Here is a 23,389-nt window from a genome sequence, read left to right as displayed (position 1 = left end):
AAACTGTAAGCATATGCAACATTAACCAATTAAAAACAGTACTGTAGCAATGAGGTTGTGCAGTAAGCTATATGTCCAATACATTATCACTGCATATTGGCTTTGCTTGAATTGCCAATGCCAATGCATTGTTGTTCAGGCCAAGTAGGCTATATGATCACACTGGTAATAGATCCATTGTTGTATTACTTGTGAGGCACAGCTGAGTGAGCACACATTTGAATAATTTGCTTTTTATTTGTATTTTACTGGGCTGATGGTGTCTGTATCTAGTGTCTGTATCTGAGGGTCCTCCTCTCAACATCCCTTCGCCTCTCCCTTTCGATTGGCCAGAGGTAGGCTAATAGTGCACTTGATGTACTAGGATGGAAGCAAATGTAAGTAATTATAACGACGTTATCGGCTACATAGCTAGCTACATAATGGATGTAGCTAGCTATGTAGCCGATCTGTGTATAGACCCTAAAACGTTTGGTATAAATATTAGTTCAGAACCTAGCTATAAACCTCAGCCATCATAGCCTGTTGTATTCACTGATTATACACTCTACATTGGCAAATTAAGGTGCAGTTCAGGTATGAATGTCTGTGAGACATTCTTTTTAAGTCATATCCAATACCAGGAGTATCAAACTCCATTCTTTGAATGATGCTGTGTCTGCATGTATGTATTACAATTATACACTTCAACAGTGTTTACCACTCCTGCTCCTGGGACATCAATGTTTTTTATTTTTTTATTTCACCTTTATTTAACCAGGCAGGCCAGTTGAGAACAAGTTATCTTTGCAACTGTGACCTGGTTACACATTGTAACTATGCAATAGACTAGAAACATGATTTAAGTCATTAAAGGCTGATTTGTAATACATATATACAGAAACAGAATTTAAAACCCAGTACACTATACTTGCTATGCATCATGTAAATACTCTAAAACCCGTTCATCTCAATATCTAATTCCCTTCATCTGCATTGATCTGAGGACACAGGATAGGTGTAGTATTTCATCAAATCAGAGACTTCATTTCAACCAGTAGAGAATGTGAAACGCTTCATTGAAAGAAGTTCATTTTCCAAGTGTTATAAATACATAATACATGCATTAGAAATATTATAATTGTAATATGATATTATAGATACAAGTTCAATCTGTACTTCAATGCACATCTGGTGTGCATGATAAAAACAGAGGAAGAAAGACGAGGTAGGTAGAGAGGTGTGAAAAGGTGTAAAACACTGAAAGGGAAAGAGGTAAGAACAGAGGAGCAGGGAAATCAGCATATGATTAATGAATCACAGTGCTACCCTAATATTCTCTCAGTTCATCACAATTACATAATAGTGTCTCTAGCGGTGTCTCCTTACAGCCTTGGAACCCCAGTCGGCCGTCTTAGTAGCGGGTGAGATAGCGATGACGGGACTGGGGGTTGGCATCCTTTCTCACATCAAAACATACCTGCAGACGAGAGAAAGATTAAGCCTTGTTTTCTTTTTATTCTAACATTGTCAGTCATCATAATCATCAGGTGGTAAAATGCAAAACTGACCTTGGATCATTAACTCTGGGACAACTACATCTCTATCTGTATCTCAGTTAATAATAAATCACTTCCTGTTGATCCGACCAAGTCGGTCATGCCCTCTATGTCAGCCAGTTCAGATGCAGGGGGGGGGGTTCACCGGCATAGCTGAAATATATAGTTTTTCTGAGCCACGGCCTGTTCACCACGCTATCATTCAGAAGGCGAGGTCAGTGCAGGTGCATCAAAGCTGGGACCGAGAGACTGAAAAACAGTTTCTATCTCATTGCCATCAGACTGTTAAATAGTCATCACTAGCTGGCTACAGTACCACCCAGGTTCCTCAACCCTGCACCTTAGAGGCTGTTGCCCTATATACATAGACATGGAATCACTGGCCACTTTAATAATGGAACTCTAGTCACTTTAATAATGTTTACATGCTGCTTCACTCATTTCATATATATTGTATTATCTTCTACTGTATTCTAGTCAATGCCACTCAAGACATTGCTCATCCTAGATTTGTGTGTATTGTTGTGAATTATTAGATACTACTGCACTGTTGGAGCTAGGAACACAATCATTTTGCTACACCCGCAATAACATCTTCTAAAACAGTGTATGTGACCAATAACATTTGATTTAATTTGATAACCTAGAGGATTTAGGGAGAAGGGAGGAGAGAAAATATGGTAGTTATTGAGGAAATAATGTAGTTAAAGATAGTGTTCAACAGGAATCTGTGTGTGTGGTTTCACCTGGTGTCCAGGTGGCTGCAGAGTACTTTATCAGGGATGCAAACTAGTCACCTTTCGACAAAATTCACCATTTTGAATCCAAAATAGGTAACCTACGTGATTCGTGTAGATCCAATGACAAAAGTTTGTAAGGAGGGGGGGTGATGCACGTTTGGCGCAATACTAGCTGTATCCAAGGCTCAGCCAATCGTTCACATAACAACCGAATGCAGCACACGACTAAAGAGAAGAGACAACCAACTTGCTAGCATCAGCGCCCGCACTAGAATGCTACAGCAGCGCGTCCACTGAACGACAACGACGTGGTAGGTGAGAAGCCTGACTGCGGGGGTGAGAAGGTGATGAAGTGTACTTCATGAGCTGTAACCGAAAAACAACAAGCATTTGGAAAGTTTGAGGTGAGGGAGCAAGTGTGGTAGAACAAGAATTGTTAGCATTGTTATTAAGTATCTCTTGCTAGCTGGATCGAATTCTCTGCTAGCTGGATCGAATTCTCTGCTAGCTGGATCGAATTCTCTGCTAGCTGGATCGAATTCTCTGCTAGCTGGATCGAATTCTCTGCTAGCTGGATCGAATTCTCTGCTAGCTGGCGAACTAACGAACATTACCATCTTTGAACTAATGTTTTCCCTACACATTAACGTTATGTGGTTCATTTTCAGAATGAGAGAATTAGATGAAAAGGAGGTGTTGCTTGTTAAACAAGTGGATTCAGGGATGAATTGGAGCTGGTGCTGGGCCTGGCTTAAGCTGGATACCAAATCAAATTGTATTTGTCACGTATACATGGTTAGCAGATGTTAATGCGAGTGTAGCGAAATGCTTGTGCTTCTAGTTCCGACAATGCAGTGATAACCAACGAGTAATCTAATCTAACAATTCCAAAACTACTACCTTATACACACAAGTGTAAAGGGATAAAGAATATGTACATAAAGATATGCTAACCATGTGTATGTGACAAATACATTTGATTTGATGAATGTGTGATGGTACAGAACGGCATAGGCAAGATGCAGTAGATGGTATCGAGTACAGTATATACATATGAGATGAGTAATGTAGGGTATGTAAACAAAGTGGCATAGTTTAAAGTGGCTAGTGATACATGTATTACATAAAGATGGCAGTAGATGATATAGAGTACAGTATATACAGTGGGGCAAAAAAAGTATTTAGTCAGCCACCAATTGTGCAAATTCTCCCACTTAAAAAGATGAGAGGCCTGTAATTTTCATCATAGGTACACTTCATTTCATTCCTCCATGCAGATTTCCTCTAGAGCAGTGATGTTTTGGGGCTGTTGCTGGGCAACACGGACTTTCAACTCCCTCCAAAGATGTTCTGAAAGACCCAGCCACGTTTCATCTTCAATGCCCTTGCTGATGGAAGGAGGTTTTCACTCAAAATCTCACGATACATGGCCCCATTCATTCTTTCCTTTACAAGGATCAGTCGTCCTGATCCCTTTGCAGAAAAAAAGCCCCAAAGCATGATGTTTCCACCCCCATGCTTCATAGTAGGTATGGTGTTCTTTGGATGCAACTCAGCATTCTTTGTCCTCCAAACACGACGAGTAGAGTTTTTACCAAAAAGTTATATTTTGGTTTCATCTGACCATATGACATTCTCCCAATCTTCTTCTGGATCATCCAAATGCTCTCTAGCAAACTTCAGACGGGCCTGGACATGTACTGGCTTAAGCAGGGGGACACGTCTGGCACTGCAGGATTTGAGTCCCTGGCGGCGTAGTGTGTTACTGATGGTAGGCTTTGTTACTTTGGTCCCAGCTCTCTGCACATCATTCACTAGTTCCCCCCGTGTGGTTCTGGGATTTTTGCTCACCGTTCTTGTGATCATTTGGACCCCACGGTGTGAGATCTTGCGTGGAGCCCCAGATCGAGGGAGATTATCAGTGGTCTTGTATGTCTTCCATTTCCTAATAATTGCTCCAACAGTTGATTTCTTCAAATCAAGCTGCTTACCTATTGCAGATTCAGTCTTCCCAGCCTGGTGCAGGTCTACAATTTTGTTTCTGGTGTCCTTTGACAGCTCTTTGGTCTTGGCCATAGTGGAGTTTGGAGTGTGACTGTTTGAGGTTGTGGACAGGTGTCTTTTATACTGATAACAACTTCAAACAGGTGCCATTAATACAGGTAACGAGTGGAGGACAGAGGAGCCTCTTAAAGAAGAAGTTACAGGTCTGTGAGAGCCAGAAATCTTGCTTGTTTGTAGGTGACCAAATACTTATTTTCCACCATAATTTGCAAATAAATTCATAAAAAATCCTACAATGTGATTTTCTGGATTATTTTCCCTCAATTAATGTCTGTCATAGTTGAAGTGTACCTATGATGAAAATTACAGGCCTCTCTCATCTTTTTAAGTGGGAGAACTTGCACAATTGGTGGCTGACTAAATACTTTTTTGCCCCACTGTACATATACATACAGTGCCTTGCGAAAGTATTCGGCCCCCTGGAACTTTGCGACCTTTTGCCACATTTCAGGATTCAAACATAAAGATATAAAACTGTATTTTTTTGTGAAGAATTAACAACAAGTGGGACACAATCATGAAGTGGAACGACATTTATTGGATATTTCAAACTTTTTTAACAAATCAAAAACTGAAAAATTGGGTGTGCAAAATTATTCAGCCCCTTTACTTTCAGTGCAGCAAACTCTCTCCAGAAGTTCAGTGAGGATCTCTGAATGATCCAATGTTGACCTAAATGACTAATGATGATAAATACAATCCACCTGTGTGTAATCAAGTCTCCGTATAAATGCACCTGCACTGTGATAGTCTCAGAGGTCCGTTAAAAGCGCAGAGAGCATCGTGAAGAACAAGGAACACACCAGGCAGGTCCGAGATACTGTTGTGAAGAAGTTTAAAGCCGGATTTGGATACAAAAAGATTTCCCAAGCTTTAAACATCCCAAGGAGCACTGTGCAAGCGATAATATTGAAATGGAAGGAGTATCAGACCACTGCAAATCTACCAAGACCTGGCCGTCCCTCTAAACTTTCAGCTCATACAAGGAGAAGACTGATCAGAGATGCAGCCAAGAGGCCCATGATCACTCTGGATTAACTGCAGAGATCTACAGCTGAGGTGGGAGACCAAATTGCCCAAATCTGGCCTTTATGGAAGAGTGGCAAGAAGAAAGCCATTTCTTAAAGATATCCATAAAAAGTGTTGTTTAAAGTTTGCCACAAGCCACCTGGGAGCTACCAAACATGTGGAAGAAGGTGCTCTGGTCAGATGAAACCAAAATTGAACTTTTTGGCAACAATGCAAAACGTTATGTTTGGCGTAAAAGCAACACAGCTGAACACACCATCCCCACTGTCAAACGTGGTGGTGGCAGCATCATGGTTTGGGCCTGCTTTTCTTCAGCAGGGACAGGGAAGATGTTTAAAATTGATGGGAAGATGGATGGAGCCAAATACAGGACCATTCTGGAAGAAAACCTGATGGAGTCTGCAAAAGACCTGAGACTGGGACGGAGATTTGTCTTCCAACAAGACAATGATCCAAAACATAAAGCAAAATCTACAATGGAATGGTTCAAAAATAAACATATCCAGGTGTTAGAATGGCCAAGTCAAAGTCCAGACCTGAATCCAATCGAGAATCTGTGGAAAGAACTGAAAACTGCTGTTCACAAATGCTCTCCATCCAACCTCACTGAGCTCGAGCTGTTTTGCAAGGAGGAATGGGAAAAAATGTCAGTCTCTCGATGTGCAAAACTGATAGAGACATACCCCAAGCGACTTACAGCTGTAATCGCAGCAAAAGGTGGCGCTACAAAGTATTAACTTAAGGGGGCTGAATAATTTTGCACGCCCAATTCTTCAGTTTTTGATTTGTTAAAAAAGTTTGAAATATCCAATAAATGTAGTTCCACTTCATGATTGTGTCCCACTTGTTGTTGATTCTTCACAAAAAAATACAGTTTTATATCTTTATGTTTGAAGCCTGAAATGTGGCAAAAGGTCGCAAAGTTCAAGGGGGCCGAATACTTTCGCAAGGCACTGTATGTATATGTGGATGCCACTATAGAGATGAAAGGAACACCACACACTTTTCCTCTTTCTAACTTTTTTCAATACTGTAGATTTAAAGGGGTATGCCAGGTGTACTCTCTGCCTGAGAGATCAGTTATGCCATGCCCTGCTGCTGGCACATTATAGAACAGATTGTAGAACATTGAAGAACAGTCCACAGGCAGAAAGTGTAAAATTTAATAATGAGCAGTGTAGCTCAAAGCTATTGCTTTTGTTGTGTTGAACTTGTGTGTGTGAGTGAGGGGGTATTCTTTTAGTTTGTACTCAGTGAACGTTATTTTTGCACACATAGCCTTTTGCACTTGATTGATGTCTACTACAGTGGTCAATATAACAGAGCAGAAATAGAATGCCTGTTTGTTTCATTCTATTTCTACTTTAACATCTTTTTTTCCCCATGTGCAATATTTATGTTTGTATGGTCACAAGCATTCTATTATAAAGGCTGTCATGGCTAACTGCAATATTAGTGTATTGTTTTTTTCTCTGGACTTGAGTGTCATTTGCAGTAAAGTCTAGGCAACAAATAACATTGGATTGCTTTCCTAATATTTTTTAGTTGTGAGTTCAGTAGCGATTGATTTGGCATTAATACAGTGGGGAGAACAAGTATTTGATACACTGCCGATTTTGCAGGTTTTCCTACTTACAAAGCATGTAGAGGTCTGTCATTTTTATCATAGGTACACTTCAACTGTGAGAGACGGAATCTAAAACAACAATCCAGAAAATCACATTGTATGATTTTTAAGTAATTAATTTGCACACAGCCAGGGCAACTAAGAAGCATCTCAAGGTCCTGGAGTGGCCTAGCCAGTCTCCAGACCTGAACCCAATAGAACATCTTTGGAGGAAGCTGAAAGTCCATATTGCCCAGCGAAAGCCCGGAAACCTGAAGGATCTGGAGAAGGTCTGTATGGAGGACTGGGCCAAGATCCCTGCTGCAGTGTGTGCAAACTTGGTCAAGAACTACAGGAAACATATGATCTCTGTAATTGCAAACAAAGGTTTCTGTACCAAATATTAAGTTCTGCTTTTCTGATGTATCAAATACTTATGTCATGCAATAAAATGCAAATGAATTACTTAAAAATCATACAATGTGATTTTCTGGAGAAAAAAAATTGTAGATTCCATCTCTCGCAGTTGAAGTGTACCTATGATAAAAATGACAGACCTCTACATGCTTTGTAAGTAGGAAAACCTGCAAAATCGGCAGTGTATCAAATACTTGTTCTCCCCACTGTATTAATGCCAAAATAACATGCAAAACAGGCAAGGCCAATTTTTAAAAATATATATACATATCTTTATAATGCTTTTTATTTTCCCTGAATGACGGCACTGTGAGTTAGGTTCGCATTAATCACTTTTTATATTACACACAGACTGATCATGTAGATCATATTATTTGTTGTTTAACTAGTTAAAACCTGCGTTTCAAGAAGGGATCCACCTAAGTCACTAGAAATTAGCATTTTAAAGCTGATATTTATTTTAATTCATTTTTTTATCCCCCCTAGCAGGGATTTTTGGCATGTTTCAGTGCCAAACGAAGTGTCACCTTTTTGGGGCCTCACCAGTTTGCATCCCTGACTTTATACTGAAAAACATGCACAGACACACGAAGACAAACAATATAGCATAGTTAAATAAAGGTGGAAAGAGCCACAGTTATACACCTGAGCCTGCTTACTGCACAACACAATCCATCAATCAGATTGATACACAAGTATGGAGGTGTGGGTTATAGGGTGTCTAATTGTTCTACATTTTTTCAATATGGGTGACTCTTAAATGAGCCTGTTTTGTTTTTGTACAGACATCACCCTTCACTGAACAGCACCCTCACCTGAGAAGTAAAACTCAAAAGGAGAGAAACGTAAATGGAAGAATACTCTTATTTCAATGTGAATGGCTCTTAAAAGAGCATTTGGTTGTGCATAGTGTAGTCTATGGCATTGCAGGGGACAGCACCCTCTTCGAAGAAGTAGGAGGTGAAGATCTCCAAGCACACAGATTGCCTCCCGTGCTGCGTTGTTGGACCCCATCCTTGAAACATCCTGCAGAGCAGCAGACTTCTCCTCTGGCGCACAGCGGCGAGCTGCAGATCCCCTACTGGTCCTCGTGTCCATCATCATGAAGTTGTGCAGGACACAGGTAGCCTTCACTCACCTGAAGTCTCCCAGGAGGTAGTCCCAGATGGCCTTGGTCACCCAACCTTGCAGTGTCCTACACAATAACTGTAGGCAATCAATTTGAAGTTATCTGTAGGAATATGGAAGATAATATCATTATTAGACTTTTCCATCACCAGGTCATTGCGGATTACTAAAGTATAATATCCCTTATAATAACATGATAACATTGGATAGATAGATGCATGTGCACACACATGTGCATGTGTAGCACGTGACAAGAATAGCATCACAAATGAACACATAAGTACCACTTGAAGCTTGATGAGTTAATCAATTGAAGCAGCTGTGTAGTACTAAGGATTCCCCAGGACCAGGACTGAGAACCACTGCTCTTCATTGGGACCTCTTAATCTGCAGGCAGGCTTTCACCGCTCCCTGTATCTGAGAAAACCTCACAAGAAACAGACTTCACTATTCTCAAATTAGACCGCACTGAATGTTATGTTACTATTATCTCCGTCCTCACTTCTGGGGACTGGAACTACACAAAAGTACCTGCCCTATCCAGAATAGCCTACTCTCTCACTTATCTATTATGCCATCCTCCGTGACTGTTAGCTAGCTACCTACAAATGCATTTGGAGTTGTTTTTTTACAGTGATAAATACATCAAGGTAGCTAGCTAATGTAAAGTTAGGTAGCTGGTGATATTTAATTAACTTAGCTAGCTATCTATACAGTTTGTAAAGTTGGCTAGATAGCTAGCTAGCTATGTTAGCAGCTCATTTGAGTTATCCTTCACTGTAGATAGTTAGCTAATAATACATCAGTTTTTTTTACATTTTCGAAATGTATTTACTTACGTATAGGTCCTCCAAACCAGTGGACAGGGCAGCAAAGTTTGTTTGTCACCAGAGCGTTTTACAGCATATTACTATTTACCTGTGTAAAAATTCATGAAATGGATCAAACTATTTACCCATTTCATTTAACAAGGCAAGTTAGTTTAAGAACAAACTCTTATTTACAATGACGGCCTACCCCGACCAAACCTGGATGACGCTGGGCCAATTGTGCAGACTGGATTTGAACCAGGATTTCTGTAATGACGCCTCGAGCACTGAGATGCATTGCCATAGACCGCTGCGCCACTCGGAAGCCCCCAAAATAATTTTGTCCCTGGGTGGGCCAGACCTTCATACAAACTAAAGTGGCCTACCTCTGGCAAATCGGATGGCTCAGATGACGGCGTCTGCAGTAACGTAGCAGGCATAAAAGAAAGCTACAGTAAAGTGAGATGTCAAAATGCTTAAAACTATGACTAGCGAGAGACTGTCAAAGAGCTGCTGTTTTTATGAGTGAGTTAATGTTTAAGTTCTTACTCAGCACTGTCAACACTTTTATAAACCATATGCTGCCAGCACGCCTACAAGCGAACCATTCTGGGCGGCCTAAGCGGCACGCTGCAATTCACCGCGTGCTAGGGTACACGATTCGTACGGCTTTATCGTTGGGTTTTTTACAGAACTGTTTGTCGATTGACTAGGAATGCCTTGGAGATGGACCAGTGGAATACAATCGAACGGTTGGTGACCACTGCTGTAGAAAGTGGAGTGAAGTTCTATCTCGTGCTTCTCTCTGTGGGGTGATATTTCTGCGTGACAGCTGTTCGGATGTCTCAGGGCTCGCGCACGCACGCAGTTTAGAGGGAACATTGTTTATAAGCTGCATGAATGTGGTATTTGTGTGGAGGTCCTTCCTTAATTGGATCTAAGAGCTCATCCCTTGAATGTACATGATGATTGGCATCTCCAGGCAGGTAGGTGGCAGTAATTGGGGAGAGTGGCTCAGAAACAGATAGGTGTCAACATATTGAGGTGTTGCTGAGCTCGTCGGAGATGTGCGAAGTGTTTGTCGACAGACAGAGGCCCTCCGAATCGATGCCTGGGTTTTTTAAAGCTAAGCCACTTAAAGCTACAGTATGTCTGTCTGCACTACAGAAGAGAAGGGGAATGATTAATTGTATTTGGACAAGCCTAAGTAAAGAGAGGTTGGAGCTGAGCTCCCCTATCGTTTGGACTGATGGAGACTGGGAGCCCTTCCAAACTGTCTCCTCACACACACACACACACACACAGATACACACACTTCTATTTTGCTTTCCTGTGCTGTTAAGGGATGACAAACATACATGAGAGGTGTCAAAGTCCTGCTAACTATTTGTCTGTGTACAGTGTATACAGTGTGTGTGTACAGTGTGTGTCTCTGTGTGTGTGTTTATTCTTCTACATCTGGCTGTGTGATTCACCCAATCATAAACACCCTATTCTCCCTGGACAAGAGTTCACACATTACACCGCTTAACCCAGGACAGAAACTATGTTATATTTGAAGAAGAAAAACCTCCAACTCATTTCCATAGAGAGAGAGAGAGAGAGAGAGAAGGGGGCAGAAAGAGAGAGGGAGACACAGAGAGAGAGAAGGGGGCAGAGAGAGAGAGAGACACAGAGAAGGGGGCAGAGAGAGAGACAGAGGGAGAGAGACACAGAGAGAGACAGAGGGAGACAGAGGGAGAGAGACACACAGAGAGAGAGAGAGATCGAGAGAGACCAAAGGCCTCAACAACATGGCTTTATTAGCATGTTGCACTAATTCCAACAGCATTTAACTAATCACATCAGATAATTAGTATTTTAGTAATTAGTGGAATTACTTCTTAATTAATTTATAGTCAGTCAGTGTTCAGACTAGTAAACTGACTGATCTTGTGAGCTTACATGCATGATGGCTACACAGATATCAGCAGTAATCAGTCTGGTAATTATGAGGCTATGTTCAGACTGTCTGTCAGGGTTGAGCTCTAGTCTAATTCCACAAGGAATTGGCCATACATAGGAAACCACACACACATCCATACGAGAGAGAGACACACACACATAAGGTTTTCAATTCAATGGCATTCATGGCTCTATTTCGTTTGCCTTGTGTCACACAAACCAACGTGTTACATATACGGATGAATAGAGCAAGCTAAGGCCTTGTTTGTAAGCTATTCCCCAAAGGTCTATAATGTACACATCAATGTAGAACACCAGTGATCTGTAGAGTGCAGTACAGACTCAACTGGCTGGAGGGTAGAGTAGTGTTGTGTCAGAGTGCTGTAATTTATGCACGTTCAGTATGATAACATTAGGAACCGTATGTATGGAGGTTAATGAGCTGTGTGAGCCGAGGCTTGTACAGGGTGTGTGAATGTGAGTCTGCGTGCCTGTGTGTGTGTTTGTACAGTATGTGTACATAGGCCAATGTGTACTTGTGTGTCCTGCTGTTTGATTACAGTGATTAGGTTCCTACTGTGGGTAGCAGGCCATTTACAGGACTGGGCCTCCCAGGATCCTATGGGCTTCAGAGGCCAGAGAGGCTCAGTCAGCCTCGGTAAGTAGCTTGACCCGGTCACACACGCCCCACTGTCTCAGAACCTCAACCTGCAGCGGTGTGACCTCTGCTTTACTCACCTGGCTGGCCAACCACACACACACACACACAGACACACAAACACAGGAACACACACATACAGCCTCCTCCGTCTCAGCTCAGCCTCATTGATCTACACGTTCCCTCTGAGATCCCTGTCTAATTAAGGGATCGATAACAGCCACCACGCTGCAGTCTTACTATATCATATCCAGTTTGGCTGCTCCCTTCAACTCAGACACAATCCTTCCTGGAGGAACCCACACTGAAGTAATCACATCTCCTTAGTGCTAGCCCTCTGTCCTTGCCCGGATTGATTGACTAATATCATCTTGACTGACTGGCCTTGTTTCTTGACTACATGGTCTGCATACCAAATGGCACCCTATTCCCTAAAGAGGGCACTACTTTTGGCCACGGACTACTTTTTGATTGGGATTGTGCTAGGGCCGGGAGAAGGAACGTGCATGCTACATATTCAGCTCAGCCCCCCCCTCAGTTTTATCTGTTTGTACACTGACTTTGCATATAATGAATTAATCCTACAATATTGAATTTGGCTATCAGGGCACCCTTGAATAAATTGCATGACGTCTCTGAATGCTGCCCTCCTTCAATCAGATCATCTCTTCATAGCAGGCTGGTTCCTTCCTCCTTGTTGAGTAAGCCTCGTGTAGGCTTAGATGAAGGATATTAATTCTCTCTCTCTCTCTCGTTCTCTCTCTCTCGTTCTCTCTCTCGTTCTCTCTCTCTCGTTCTCTCTCGTTCTCTCTCGTTCTCTCTCTCTCGTTCTCTCTCTCTCTCTCTCTCTCTCTCTCTCTCTCTCTCTCTCTCTCTGAGCCTATCAGCAGCAATCCAACCTGATCAAACAGTGTAAAGCCTCCACTAACCACTGAGATATCCACAGCTAAAAAACAGCTCTCATTACCTTCTATATCACCACACAAACCATCCCACTCAATCTCTCCCGTGGTGTATTTCAACCGTAGTGAATCAAAAACTGACTTTCCAAACGATGAGGGTTATATATATTATGCTTTAATTTCAACCACCACAACCAGAAAGTGTAGTGTCCACGACAACTTTAACTTCTCAAATAATCTTCTATTGTTGTGGGTTTTTAAAGATAAGAATAATACGTGAGTTAGCTCTGCATTTTGTCTAATCCATCTTTCCAACCACCTTCACCGGAAGTTGTAGTGTCAACGACAAATAAACTACTTTAACTTCCCAAATAAACTATGTTCTCTCGTGTTTTTCAGCTGTTGTTGGCAAGGCTGCTAAGAAGATAAAATATATAATAATTTCAGCTTGCTCCTCCATTAGCTCCTTTAATTGAGTGGACTGGTATATTTCAGCGCTTTATTAAATTGGAGGGAAGCAGGCCGGAGGGTGTTACCCGCAGAGTAAATAGATTTCTGCACTGAGCTCCCTCCGTCTGGCTCTGCCTTCATCACCACACACAAGCTCATTCCTCACTTGTTGTCTTGTCTTGTTTTTTTGCACGGGCAGATCATGGTTGTCATAGATACATAGACACACCAAAAAATTAGAACAAGGTGCATTTGGTTCCTTTGACTCATCATTGGGTCAGACCAAACTGTTTTTCGGATAGGAAAGACTGTCCATCTGTGGAGGCCTAACCTTAAGCACCAAATCCAATCCTACCCACAAGTCCTTTGCTATTCTGGATTTTACTGCTTAAAACTTTCTTGGCTTTAAGCTCTTTTTTTGTTGACTAAGATGCCCAAATAATGCGATGCTTTCTCTGTGAATCAGGAGGTGTGAAGAGATTTAATGAGTCAAGCTTGCTGTTGTGTTGTGGCTTTGCGCCATGGTGCTGTTTATTCAGAGCATTTTTTGTTCACAAAACACCCCAAGTTCAACGGCTCCCCAGCTCCAACGCTAGACCTATCCTCCACACTGCCGTGCCGCATCCATCCAAGCCTCGCATCAAGACACCGCCGCTCTTTTCGCCCTCTCAGTAATTCAAAGGGCTGTGGTGTTTTCCTTTTTTGGCCTCCTCTACTTACATCACAGTATTTCATCCCCCCCACGCTTTCATAGAAGATTGGCGCCTCGTCCTCGTCGCTACCGAGGAATGACTCAAACGCAGGAAAAGAGCTCTTCCCATTACCCGGAGGATTACTCTGATTCTCCACCATCGTCGAAGAAGAACGACAAGGAAAAACATTCAAACATGCCAAAGTCAGGGTCCAACAAAATCCACTTCCCGAGCTTAAGCCCTGCTGAAAGGGAGTGTGAAATAACAATGAGCACAGGTTTGGGGCAGTACAATGAGCAAGGAGGGAGAATAGGAATGGGCAGGGAGAAAGGATTAGAATACTATTAGTAGAAGCAGTTTGTTGTTGATAGGAAGGAAGTTGCTTCTACTTGGAGTAGATACTGCTTACTGTGCACCAATCCCCCGTCTGCTTTGATCTTTCTGTAGATTCTGCAGTGGGAAATGTGAAATGTCAGGCAAATAGCCATGTCAAGTGTCAATCATGGGGATTTTTGACTGCTTGAGCTCTTTGTGAAGTTTATCGATTGCGCGAGGGTCGGTGTCAGCATACCCCGAGAGACTGGTATTTCTTTGCCGTGATTGGATGAAAGCTTTGACTGAGATAAGCCTGAACGGAACATCCATTGCAAGCCAGGGGATTTATGGGTAAAGACTCAATATGTCTTTGAGACTGCCTGCGTGTCTGAGTGCATGTTTTTACCATATGTATGATGGTGTTTTAGAAGGTGTGTATTTACGTATCCAGGGGCAACAGAGAGATGCGGGTCATGTGAGGGCCACATCATTTCTCTCCGTATGCTTCCACTAAGACTGCAATATGATTGTCTCTGAATTATGATGCTCAAATGAAAATGCTCAATATATGTACTTTACATATGTCATACTTTTCTCAGCTCAAGGGATTAGGTATGTTACTCTATATTTTTGTTAAAGAATAACTCACACCCGTTTGTCTGTCTGATACCACAAAGACTGCAAGTGTAGATGACTTCTTGGAATTACACCAAATGTCACCTTTCAATATATGGATGTTATGCACTATTTTAACGTAATAAATCTGAACATGGCAACTAACACTTTTATTATTTCTTTGTCTCTCAATCTGTCTATCTCTCTTAAGAGCTACAGCTGTAGCAGTAGATGCTCACATTATGACACAAAATGAACTGGACACTGCCACATTGTTTTGTGCTTATCAGAAGATTTAGAAAATAACTTTACCAACAAGCTAAAGACATGGATTCTCTCTCTGTCTCTCCTACAGGTCTCCAGTGATGGCTGGAGGTCTCTTTGCCGTCAACCGTCAGTGGTTCTGGGAGCTGGGTGGCTACGACACTGGCTTGGAAATATGGGGCGGAGAGCAGTACGAGATATCGTTCAAGGTGAGCCAAAATGTATAGAAGATAGCGTTTCCCAATCATACATTTCTCTTACCAATGTTCTCAAGACTGGAACAAGTCTTATCATTCAAGCATCTCGACACAGCACTGTAGAGAAACTGGAAGTCTTAAGGAGTCTTAAGGTTGCTAGTCATACTCATGAGGGCTAAGTTCGTCTTTCAGTATACACCAGGGTTCGACAACTAGATTCACAGGCCAATTTTTGTCGGAGCGGATGGTCGGGTGGCTTAATCAAATCAAACCAAGCTTTATTTATACAGCACATTTCAGACATGAAATGCAACACAATGTTCGTCACAGGAAAAAAACGGAATAAAAACAATTAAAATAACTGAAATATTTACTACACAAAAAACAGAAGAGGAAAAGTGGGAACCGTTAGTGTGGAGTGCAATAGAGATTGCGTCATCTGTGGATCTGTTGGGGCAGTATGCAAATTGGAGTGGGTCTAGTGTTTCTGGAATGATGGTGTTGATGTGAGCCTTGACCACAGGTGGACCTGGTGGTCTTGACCACAGGGACTATGGTGGTCTGCTTGAAACATGTTGGTATTACAGACTCGGTCAGAAATAGATTGAAAATGTCAGTAAATACACATTCCAGTTGTTCAGCACATGCTCGGACTACACATCCTGGAATTCCGTCTGGCCCTGCGGCCTTGTGATTTTTGACCTGTTTAAAGGTCTTACTCACATCGGCTATGGAGAGTGTGATCACACAGTCGTCCAGAACAGCTGCTGCTCTCATACATGCTTCAGTGTTGCTTGCCTCGAAGTGAGAATAGACGTAATTTAGCTCATCTAGTAGGCTTGTGTCACTGGGCAGCTCGCTGCTGTGCTTCCCTTTGTAGTCCGTAATAGTTTGCAAGCCCTGCCACATCTGACGAGCGTCGGAGCCCGTGTAGTACAATTCAATCTATAAGGGAACAAGATGAGACCCAAATGCAGACACGGGAGCCAGATGGGTGAGCTCCGATATTTATTATAAAAAAAGGGGTAGGCAAAAGGCAGGTCAGGGACAGGCTAGAGTTCATAAACCAGGTTAGAGTCCAAACAGTACCAGGCGATAGGCAGGCTCGAGGTCAGGACAGGCAGGGGTTCAATGATCAGGTCTGAGTCCAAACAGTGCAAGGGGATTGGCATGCTCGAGATCAGAACAGCCAGAGTGGTCAGGCAGACGGATTCGGCATCAGGAAACGCAAGGGTCAAAAACCAGGAGGGCTAGGAAAAATGCTAGTTGGCTTGGAAATACAAGACAAACTGGCACTAAGAGACAGGAAACACATGCATAAATACACTGGGGACTAATAGAGAAAACAGGTGACACCTGGAGGTGGGTGGAGACAATCACAAAGACAGGTGAAACAGATCAGGGCGTGACATAATCTTAGTCCTGTATTGCCGCTTTCCCTGTTTGATGGTTCGTAGAAGGGCATAGCGAATTTTCTTGTCCAGGTTAGTGTCCCGCTCCTTGAAAGCGGCAGCTCTACCCTTTAGCTCAGTGCGGATGTTGCCTGTAATCCATGACTTCTGGTTGGGATATGTACGTACGGTCACTGTGGGAAATATGTCATCAATGCACTTATTGATGAAGCCAGTGACTGATGTGGTGTACTCCTCAATGCCATCGTAAGAATCCCATAACAGTCCTGTAGCTTAGCATCTGCTTAGCATCTGCGTCACTTCCGTATTGAGCGAGTCACTGGTAGGTCCTGCTTTAGTTTGTAAGCAGGACTCAGAAGGATAGAGTTACGGTCAGATTTGCCAAATGGAGGCTGAGGGAGAGCTTTGTACGCATCTCTGTGTGTGGGGTAAAGGTGGTCTAGAGTTTTATTTCATCTGGTTGCACATGTAACATGCTGGTAGAAATTAGATAAAATGGATTTAAGTTTCCCTGCAATATAGTACACGGCCACTAGGAGCGCCGCCACTGGATGAGCATTTTCTTGTTTGCTTATGGCCTTATACAGCTCGTTGAGTGTGGTCTTAGTGCCAACATCGGTTTTGTCATGGTAAATAGACAGCTACCAAAAATATAGATAAACTCTCTCTGTAAATATTGTGGTCTACAGCTTATCATGAGATACTCTACCTAAGGCGAGCAAAACCTTGAGACTTCCTTAATATTACATTTCGTACACCAGATGTTACTGACAAATAGACACAGACCACCACCGTCACCACCACCGTCTTACTAAAGGCAGCTGTTCTATCTAGCCAATGCATGAAAAACTCAGCCAGCTGTATGTTACCCATATCATTGTTCAGCCACTACTCGATGAAACATAAGATATTACAGTTTTTAATGTTCCGTTGGTAGTATAGACTTGGTCAGAGCTCATCCAGTTTATTATCCAATGATTGCACGTTGGCTAATAGGACTGGTGGTAGAGGCGGATTACCCACTTGCCGTCGAATCCTTACAAGGCACCCCGACCTACGTCCCCGATATCTCTGTCTCTTCTTCATGAGAATGACAGGGATTTGGGCTTTGTCCGGTGTCTGAAGTAAATCCTTTGCGTCCAACTCGTTTAAAGAAAAAATCTTTGTCCAGCACAAGGTTACAAAATCAAACCTCGTGGACGCCACAGCGCCTATTTTGACTCTCGACCAGTTAAATAGGTCCTAAACCAATTTAGAACTGGAGCGGAGAGAGGCCAACCCACCTTTCCAGTCTTTTCAGAAGGACATCATGGTCAACCGTGTCGAGTGCAGCACTTAAATCCAAGAGTACAAGGACAGAGAGCTGTTTGGCATCTGTGTTGGCTCTTAAGATCATTTGCCACTTTAACTAAGGCTGTCTCTGTGCTGTGGTGGGCACGAAAAACAGATTGGAATTTTTCAAAAATAGAGTTGGCACTTAAAGATATTATATATTTGTTTGAAAACCAATTTCTCCAGAATTTTGCTTAAGAGTGAAAGGTTGGAGATTGCCCGAAAATGGCTAAGAGCTGAAGAATCCAGATGACTTTTTTTCAGATTCACCTACTCTGCGTCTCACAAAGACACAGCGGTTGGAACCAAAAATCTCAAATTTGGACTCATCAGACCAAAGGACATATTTCCACCGGTCTAATGTCCATTGCTCGTGTTTCTTGGCCCAAGAAAGTCTCATCTTCTTAAGGGTGTACCTTTAGTAGTGGTTTCTTTGCAGCAATTCTACCATGAAGGCCTGATTGACGCAGTCTCCTCTGACCAGTTGATGTTGAGATATGTCTGTTACTTGAACTCTGTGAAGCATTTATTTGGGCTGCAATTTCTGAGGCTGGTAACGCTAATGAACTTATCCTCTGCAGCAGAGGTAACTCTGGGTCTTCCTTTCCTGTGGCGGTCCTCATGAGAGCCAGTTTCGTCATATCCAATTGTTTCGTGGTATCTAATTGTAAGTAATTACTATCTTGTCTCATCGCTACAACTCCCGTACGGGCTCGGGAGAGATGAAGGTCGAAAGCCATGCATCCTCCGAAACACAACCCAACCAAGCCGCACTGCTTCTTAACACAGCGCGCCTCCAACCTGGAAGCCAGCTACACCAATGTGTCGGAGGAAACACTTTGCACCTGGCTACCTTGGTTAGCGCGCATTGCGCCCGGCCCACCACAGGAGTCGCTGGTACACGATGAGACAAGGATATCCCTACCCGCCAAACCCTCCCTAACATAGACGACGCTAGGCCAATTGTGCGTCGCCCCACGGACCTCCCGGTCGCGGCCGGCTGCGACTGAGCCTGGGCGCAAACCCAGAGTCTCTGGTGGCACAGCTAGCGCTGCGATGCAGTGCCCTAGACCACTGCGAAAGGGTGGCTACTTTGAAGAATCTCAAATGGAAAATGTATTTTGATTTTTTTAACACTTTTTTGGTTACTACATGATTCCATATGTGTTATTTCATAGTTTTGATAACTTCACTATTATTCTGCAATGTAGAAAATAGGAGAAATAAAGAAAAACCCTTAATGAGTGTGTCCAAACTTTTGACTGTTACTATAGTGTATATGCCAAGTTGCTCTCTCAGAATATCATAATGGACCTGCAACTTTGACTTTCTCCACTTCCACTCTGCCTTTCTGCAATTTCTCTTTAATTGATTTGTTTCTTCACTCATCCAAGGGGCTCTTCAAGGGGCTCTCCTAACATAATTATAATCATTTGACTACAACTCAGCCCCAACATAGATTTATTTGAAAATAGCAATCCTTTCATAACTTGATTACATGTAGACACAATCACATGCAGTGCATTCAGACCCCTTGACTTTTTCCACATTTTGTTACTTTACAGCCTTATTCTAAAATGGATTAAATAAACACACAAAATATCATCAATCTACACACAATATCTTATGATGACAATGTGAAAACGGGTTTTTAGAAATTCTTTCAAGTGTATTAAAAATGTTAAACAGAGAAACCTTATTTACATAAGTATTCAGACCATTTGCTATGGGACTTGAAATTGAGCTCAGGTGCATCCTGTTTCCATTGATCATCCTTGAGATGTTTCTAACGCTGGATTACCTGTGGTAAAATTCAATTGATTGGACATGATTTGGAAAGGTCCACAACTGTCTATATAAGGTCCCATAGTTGACAGTGCATGTCAGAGCAGAAACAAGCCATGAGGTCGAAGGAATTGTCCGTAGAGCTCAGAGACAGGATTGTGTCAAGACAATTCCCCGAAACTGCGCAATCGTGGGAGAAGGGCCTTGGTCAGGGAGGTGACCAAGAACCTGATGGTCACTCTGAATGAGCTCTGAGAGTTCCTCTGTGGAGATGGTTATCCTTCTGGAAGGTTCTCCCATCTCGGCAGCACTCCACCAATCAGGCCTTTATGGTAGTGGCCACCCGGAAGCCACTCCTCAGTAAAAGGCACATGACAACCCGCTTGGAGTTTGCCAAAAGGCACCCAAAGGACTCAGACCATGAGAAACAAGATTCTCTGGTCTGATGAAACCAAGATTGAACACTTTGGCCTGAATGTCAAGTGTAACGTCTGTAAGAAACCTGGCACCATCTCTACGGTGAAGCATGGTGGTGGCCGCATCGTGCTGTGGGGATCTTTTTCAGTGACAGGGACTGGGAGACTAGTCAGGATCGAGGGAAAGATGAACAGAGCAAAGTACAGAGAGATACTTAAACCCAATCGAACATCTCTAGAGAGACCTGAAAATAGCTGTGCAGCGATGCTCCCATCCAACCTGACAGAGTTTGAGAGGAACTGCAGAGAAGAATGGAAGAAACTCCCCAAATACAGTGTGCCAAACATGTAGCGTCATACCCAAGAAGACTCAAGGCTGTAATCACTGCCAAAGGTGCTTCAACAAAGTACTGAGTAAAGGGTCTGAATACTTATGTAAATGTGATATTTCCGTTTTTTATTTTTAATACATAAAAAAAATCTATAAAACAGTTTTTCCTTTGTCATTATGTGGTATTGTGTGTAGATTGATGAGGAAAAACAACAATTTAATACATTTTAAAATAAGGCTGTAATGTAACAAAATCTGGATAAAGTCAAGGGGTCTGAATACTTTTCCAAATGCACTGTACCTCTTTTTTTTTATTCATGGGAATACTTGGTGAACAGATTTCCTAAATTAAAGTCATTTCTAGCTAGTATTTTTTTCTCCAAAAACTAAAATCCCTCCCCCAAAATCTATAATAACATATATATATATATATTAGTTTAGTTTTTTTGCTAAAAACTTTGGGGGAGTACAAAAAAAATCACTTGCGGGCTTGTTTAGGCCCACTGCCACCTGTTGCCTGTTGCAAACCCCTGGTCAATGCTATCCACTTCTATCTATGCTGAGGTGCTTCTATTTAGTCCTAATCTGCACTGTGTGTAACATGACATATAAATGCCACTAATCTTTTCTTCAATAGGATATGATAAATATAAATATTATTTACTAATAGTTCATATTATACAATCAATGTGGCTCTTCCACCCTTTTCATCCAGTGATTGTGTCCCACCTTACCTTGAATTAATTAACCTTACCTTGAATTAATTTCATTGGACATATTTAAAATGCATATAAAGTTTTGTCGTTCATCTGAGCACAACAATACATCCCTTAAAAATTACAGATGCTTTAAAACACACTAAAGTCTACCAACCTTGCAATGATATTAGAGTCCAGACAATCATGGACCCATAACAATGTGTTTCTTTGGTCCATTCTTTTCCATCCTGTCCCACCATACCCCTGCCTCAGTCTCCAGACAGGTCAATCTGCTCCCAGACAACTTTATTAAACTGGAACGACTTTCACTCAGAAGAATTGCTCTCGCTCTGTTCTCCAGTGTTTTATTTCCCATACTTTCTCCAGTACAATGCACTTCCAAAATAATGTTTGTGTGTGTGTGTGTGCCCGTGTGTCTGCAACCGTGTGTGCACGTGTGTGTTACTGGGTTACAAGGAGTAGTTCAGACTTTAGCCTCCTTCCCAAACTAATTACAGCCAGTGATGTTTGGCTTGTTTGCGGCTCAGAGGTTATTCCATTTTGATTTCCGGAGGAGAACACGGTATATGGATGTTAGGGAATATTGTGGTTATCGTGCCTGACATACCTGCCATCCAACCGGGTCTCAGTATACTCTCTCTCTCGCTTTCTCTCTCTCTCGCTCTCGTTCTGTCAGTGAGTGCACTTTGTAATTGGAATGCAGCCCTTTCTTCCTTGACTGGAAACCATGGCAACGATAAAAATAGTTCCCAAGCAAATTTGCAATAAGTCTTCTTACAGAGGTGGGAGGGGGGATTCAGACATTTTGTGTTAATCTGTGTGTTTTTTGAGTCGTTGGTGTTATTTTGTATTGAGAATTCACAAGTGTACAATAAGCACACAAATGAAGAAAAAGTGTAAATATTACACAGTGGCGCCCCCATCTGTCTAAATGTTAAAAGCTCTGATTCAGAGTTGTCTGGTCCAGTTACTTAGGGGAGAGTGGGGTAACACGGAACCCAAACCGGCTGCGCGGGTGCGACATCGTGCATACATTTATTTTGTCAACCTACACCAAACGGGATCACCACACGCAGGTTAAAATATCAAAACAAAATCTGAACCAATGACATTCATTTGGGGACAGGTCGAAAAGCATTAAACATTTATGGCAATTTAGCTAGTTAGCTTGCTGCTGCTAGCTAATTTCTCCTGGGATATAAACATTGAGTTGTTATTTTACCTGAAATGCACAAGGTCTACTCCGACAATTAATCCACACATAAAAACGGTCAACCGAATCGTTTCTAGTCATCTCTCCTCCTTCCAGGCTTTTTCATCGTTGAACGTATATGGTGATTGGCATCTAAACTTTCATAGTATTATTTCTAGCAAAGATATCTCCATATATTTCAGGATGTTGTGTATCTCTGGAAACAATCAGAATTCATGAAAACATTTCAGTTTTGAAAACATAGCTATGCCGTCTACAAATGTCTGTATTGATTGAAATATTAGCACTACATTTTTGAACCCATCTTCATTTCCCAAACACAATTCATCATAATCACAACCGCTTTTTTGTCTTTTAATATGTTGAAGAATCCTTTAACACAGGCTTAACACCTAACAAACACTTTGTACTTTTTAAAATGAACATAGGCCAGGCCCTGTTGTAACCTCATATCCCACCAATAATTCCTTGCATTACACTTGGGAAGAAAACACTTCAATTTGCTCAACTTGCCATTGGCTCAACTTACCCCAAGACAAACATTTTGACTTTATTACCCCACACATCTACAAGGATGCACTTTCATGCTAGGTTTAGGACCTCATATTGAAGCTTATAGAGACCCAAACTGATGTATAGAACACTCTTAAGATTATCTACTTTGGTTTAGAAGCATCATGAAACCTCTAACACAATAAATGATTTAGACTTTTTAGACCTAACTTGCTTACCACTTTTTCCATGTGGTTTCTACTTTCATAGACTCCATGAAATGATGACCTCTTCCTAAATATTTGGTCAAATTATACATTA

General features: G+C 42.0%; 1 protein-coding gene across 1 annotated transcript in view; it reads left to right on the top strand.

The window, feature by feature from the left end:
* Positions 1-23,389, top strand: part of LOC139419004 (polypeptide N-acetylgalactosaminyltransferase-like 6) — a 51,364-nt gene that overhangs the window by 11,497 nt on the left and 16,478 nt on the right. The window contains exon 3 of the mRNA XM_071168811.1: positions 15,263-15,380. Within this exon, the coding sequence (XP_071024912.1) occupies positions 15,263-15,380 (118 nt within the window). The remainder of the gene's footprint in view (positions 1-15,262; positions 15,381-23,389) is intronic.

This window comes from Oncorhynchus clarkii, chromosome 10 (genome assembly GCF_045791955.1).
Source record: "Oncorhynchus clarkii lewisi isolate Uvic-CL-2024 chromosome 10, UVic_Ocla_1.0, whole genome shotgun sequence".
NCBI lineage: Eukaryota > Metazoa > Chordata > Actinopteri > Salmoniformes > Salmonidae > Oncorhynchus > Oncorhynchus clarkii.
Note: the sequence above shows the minus strand (reverse complement) of the source record. Positions and strands in the feature narration are given on the sequence as shown.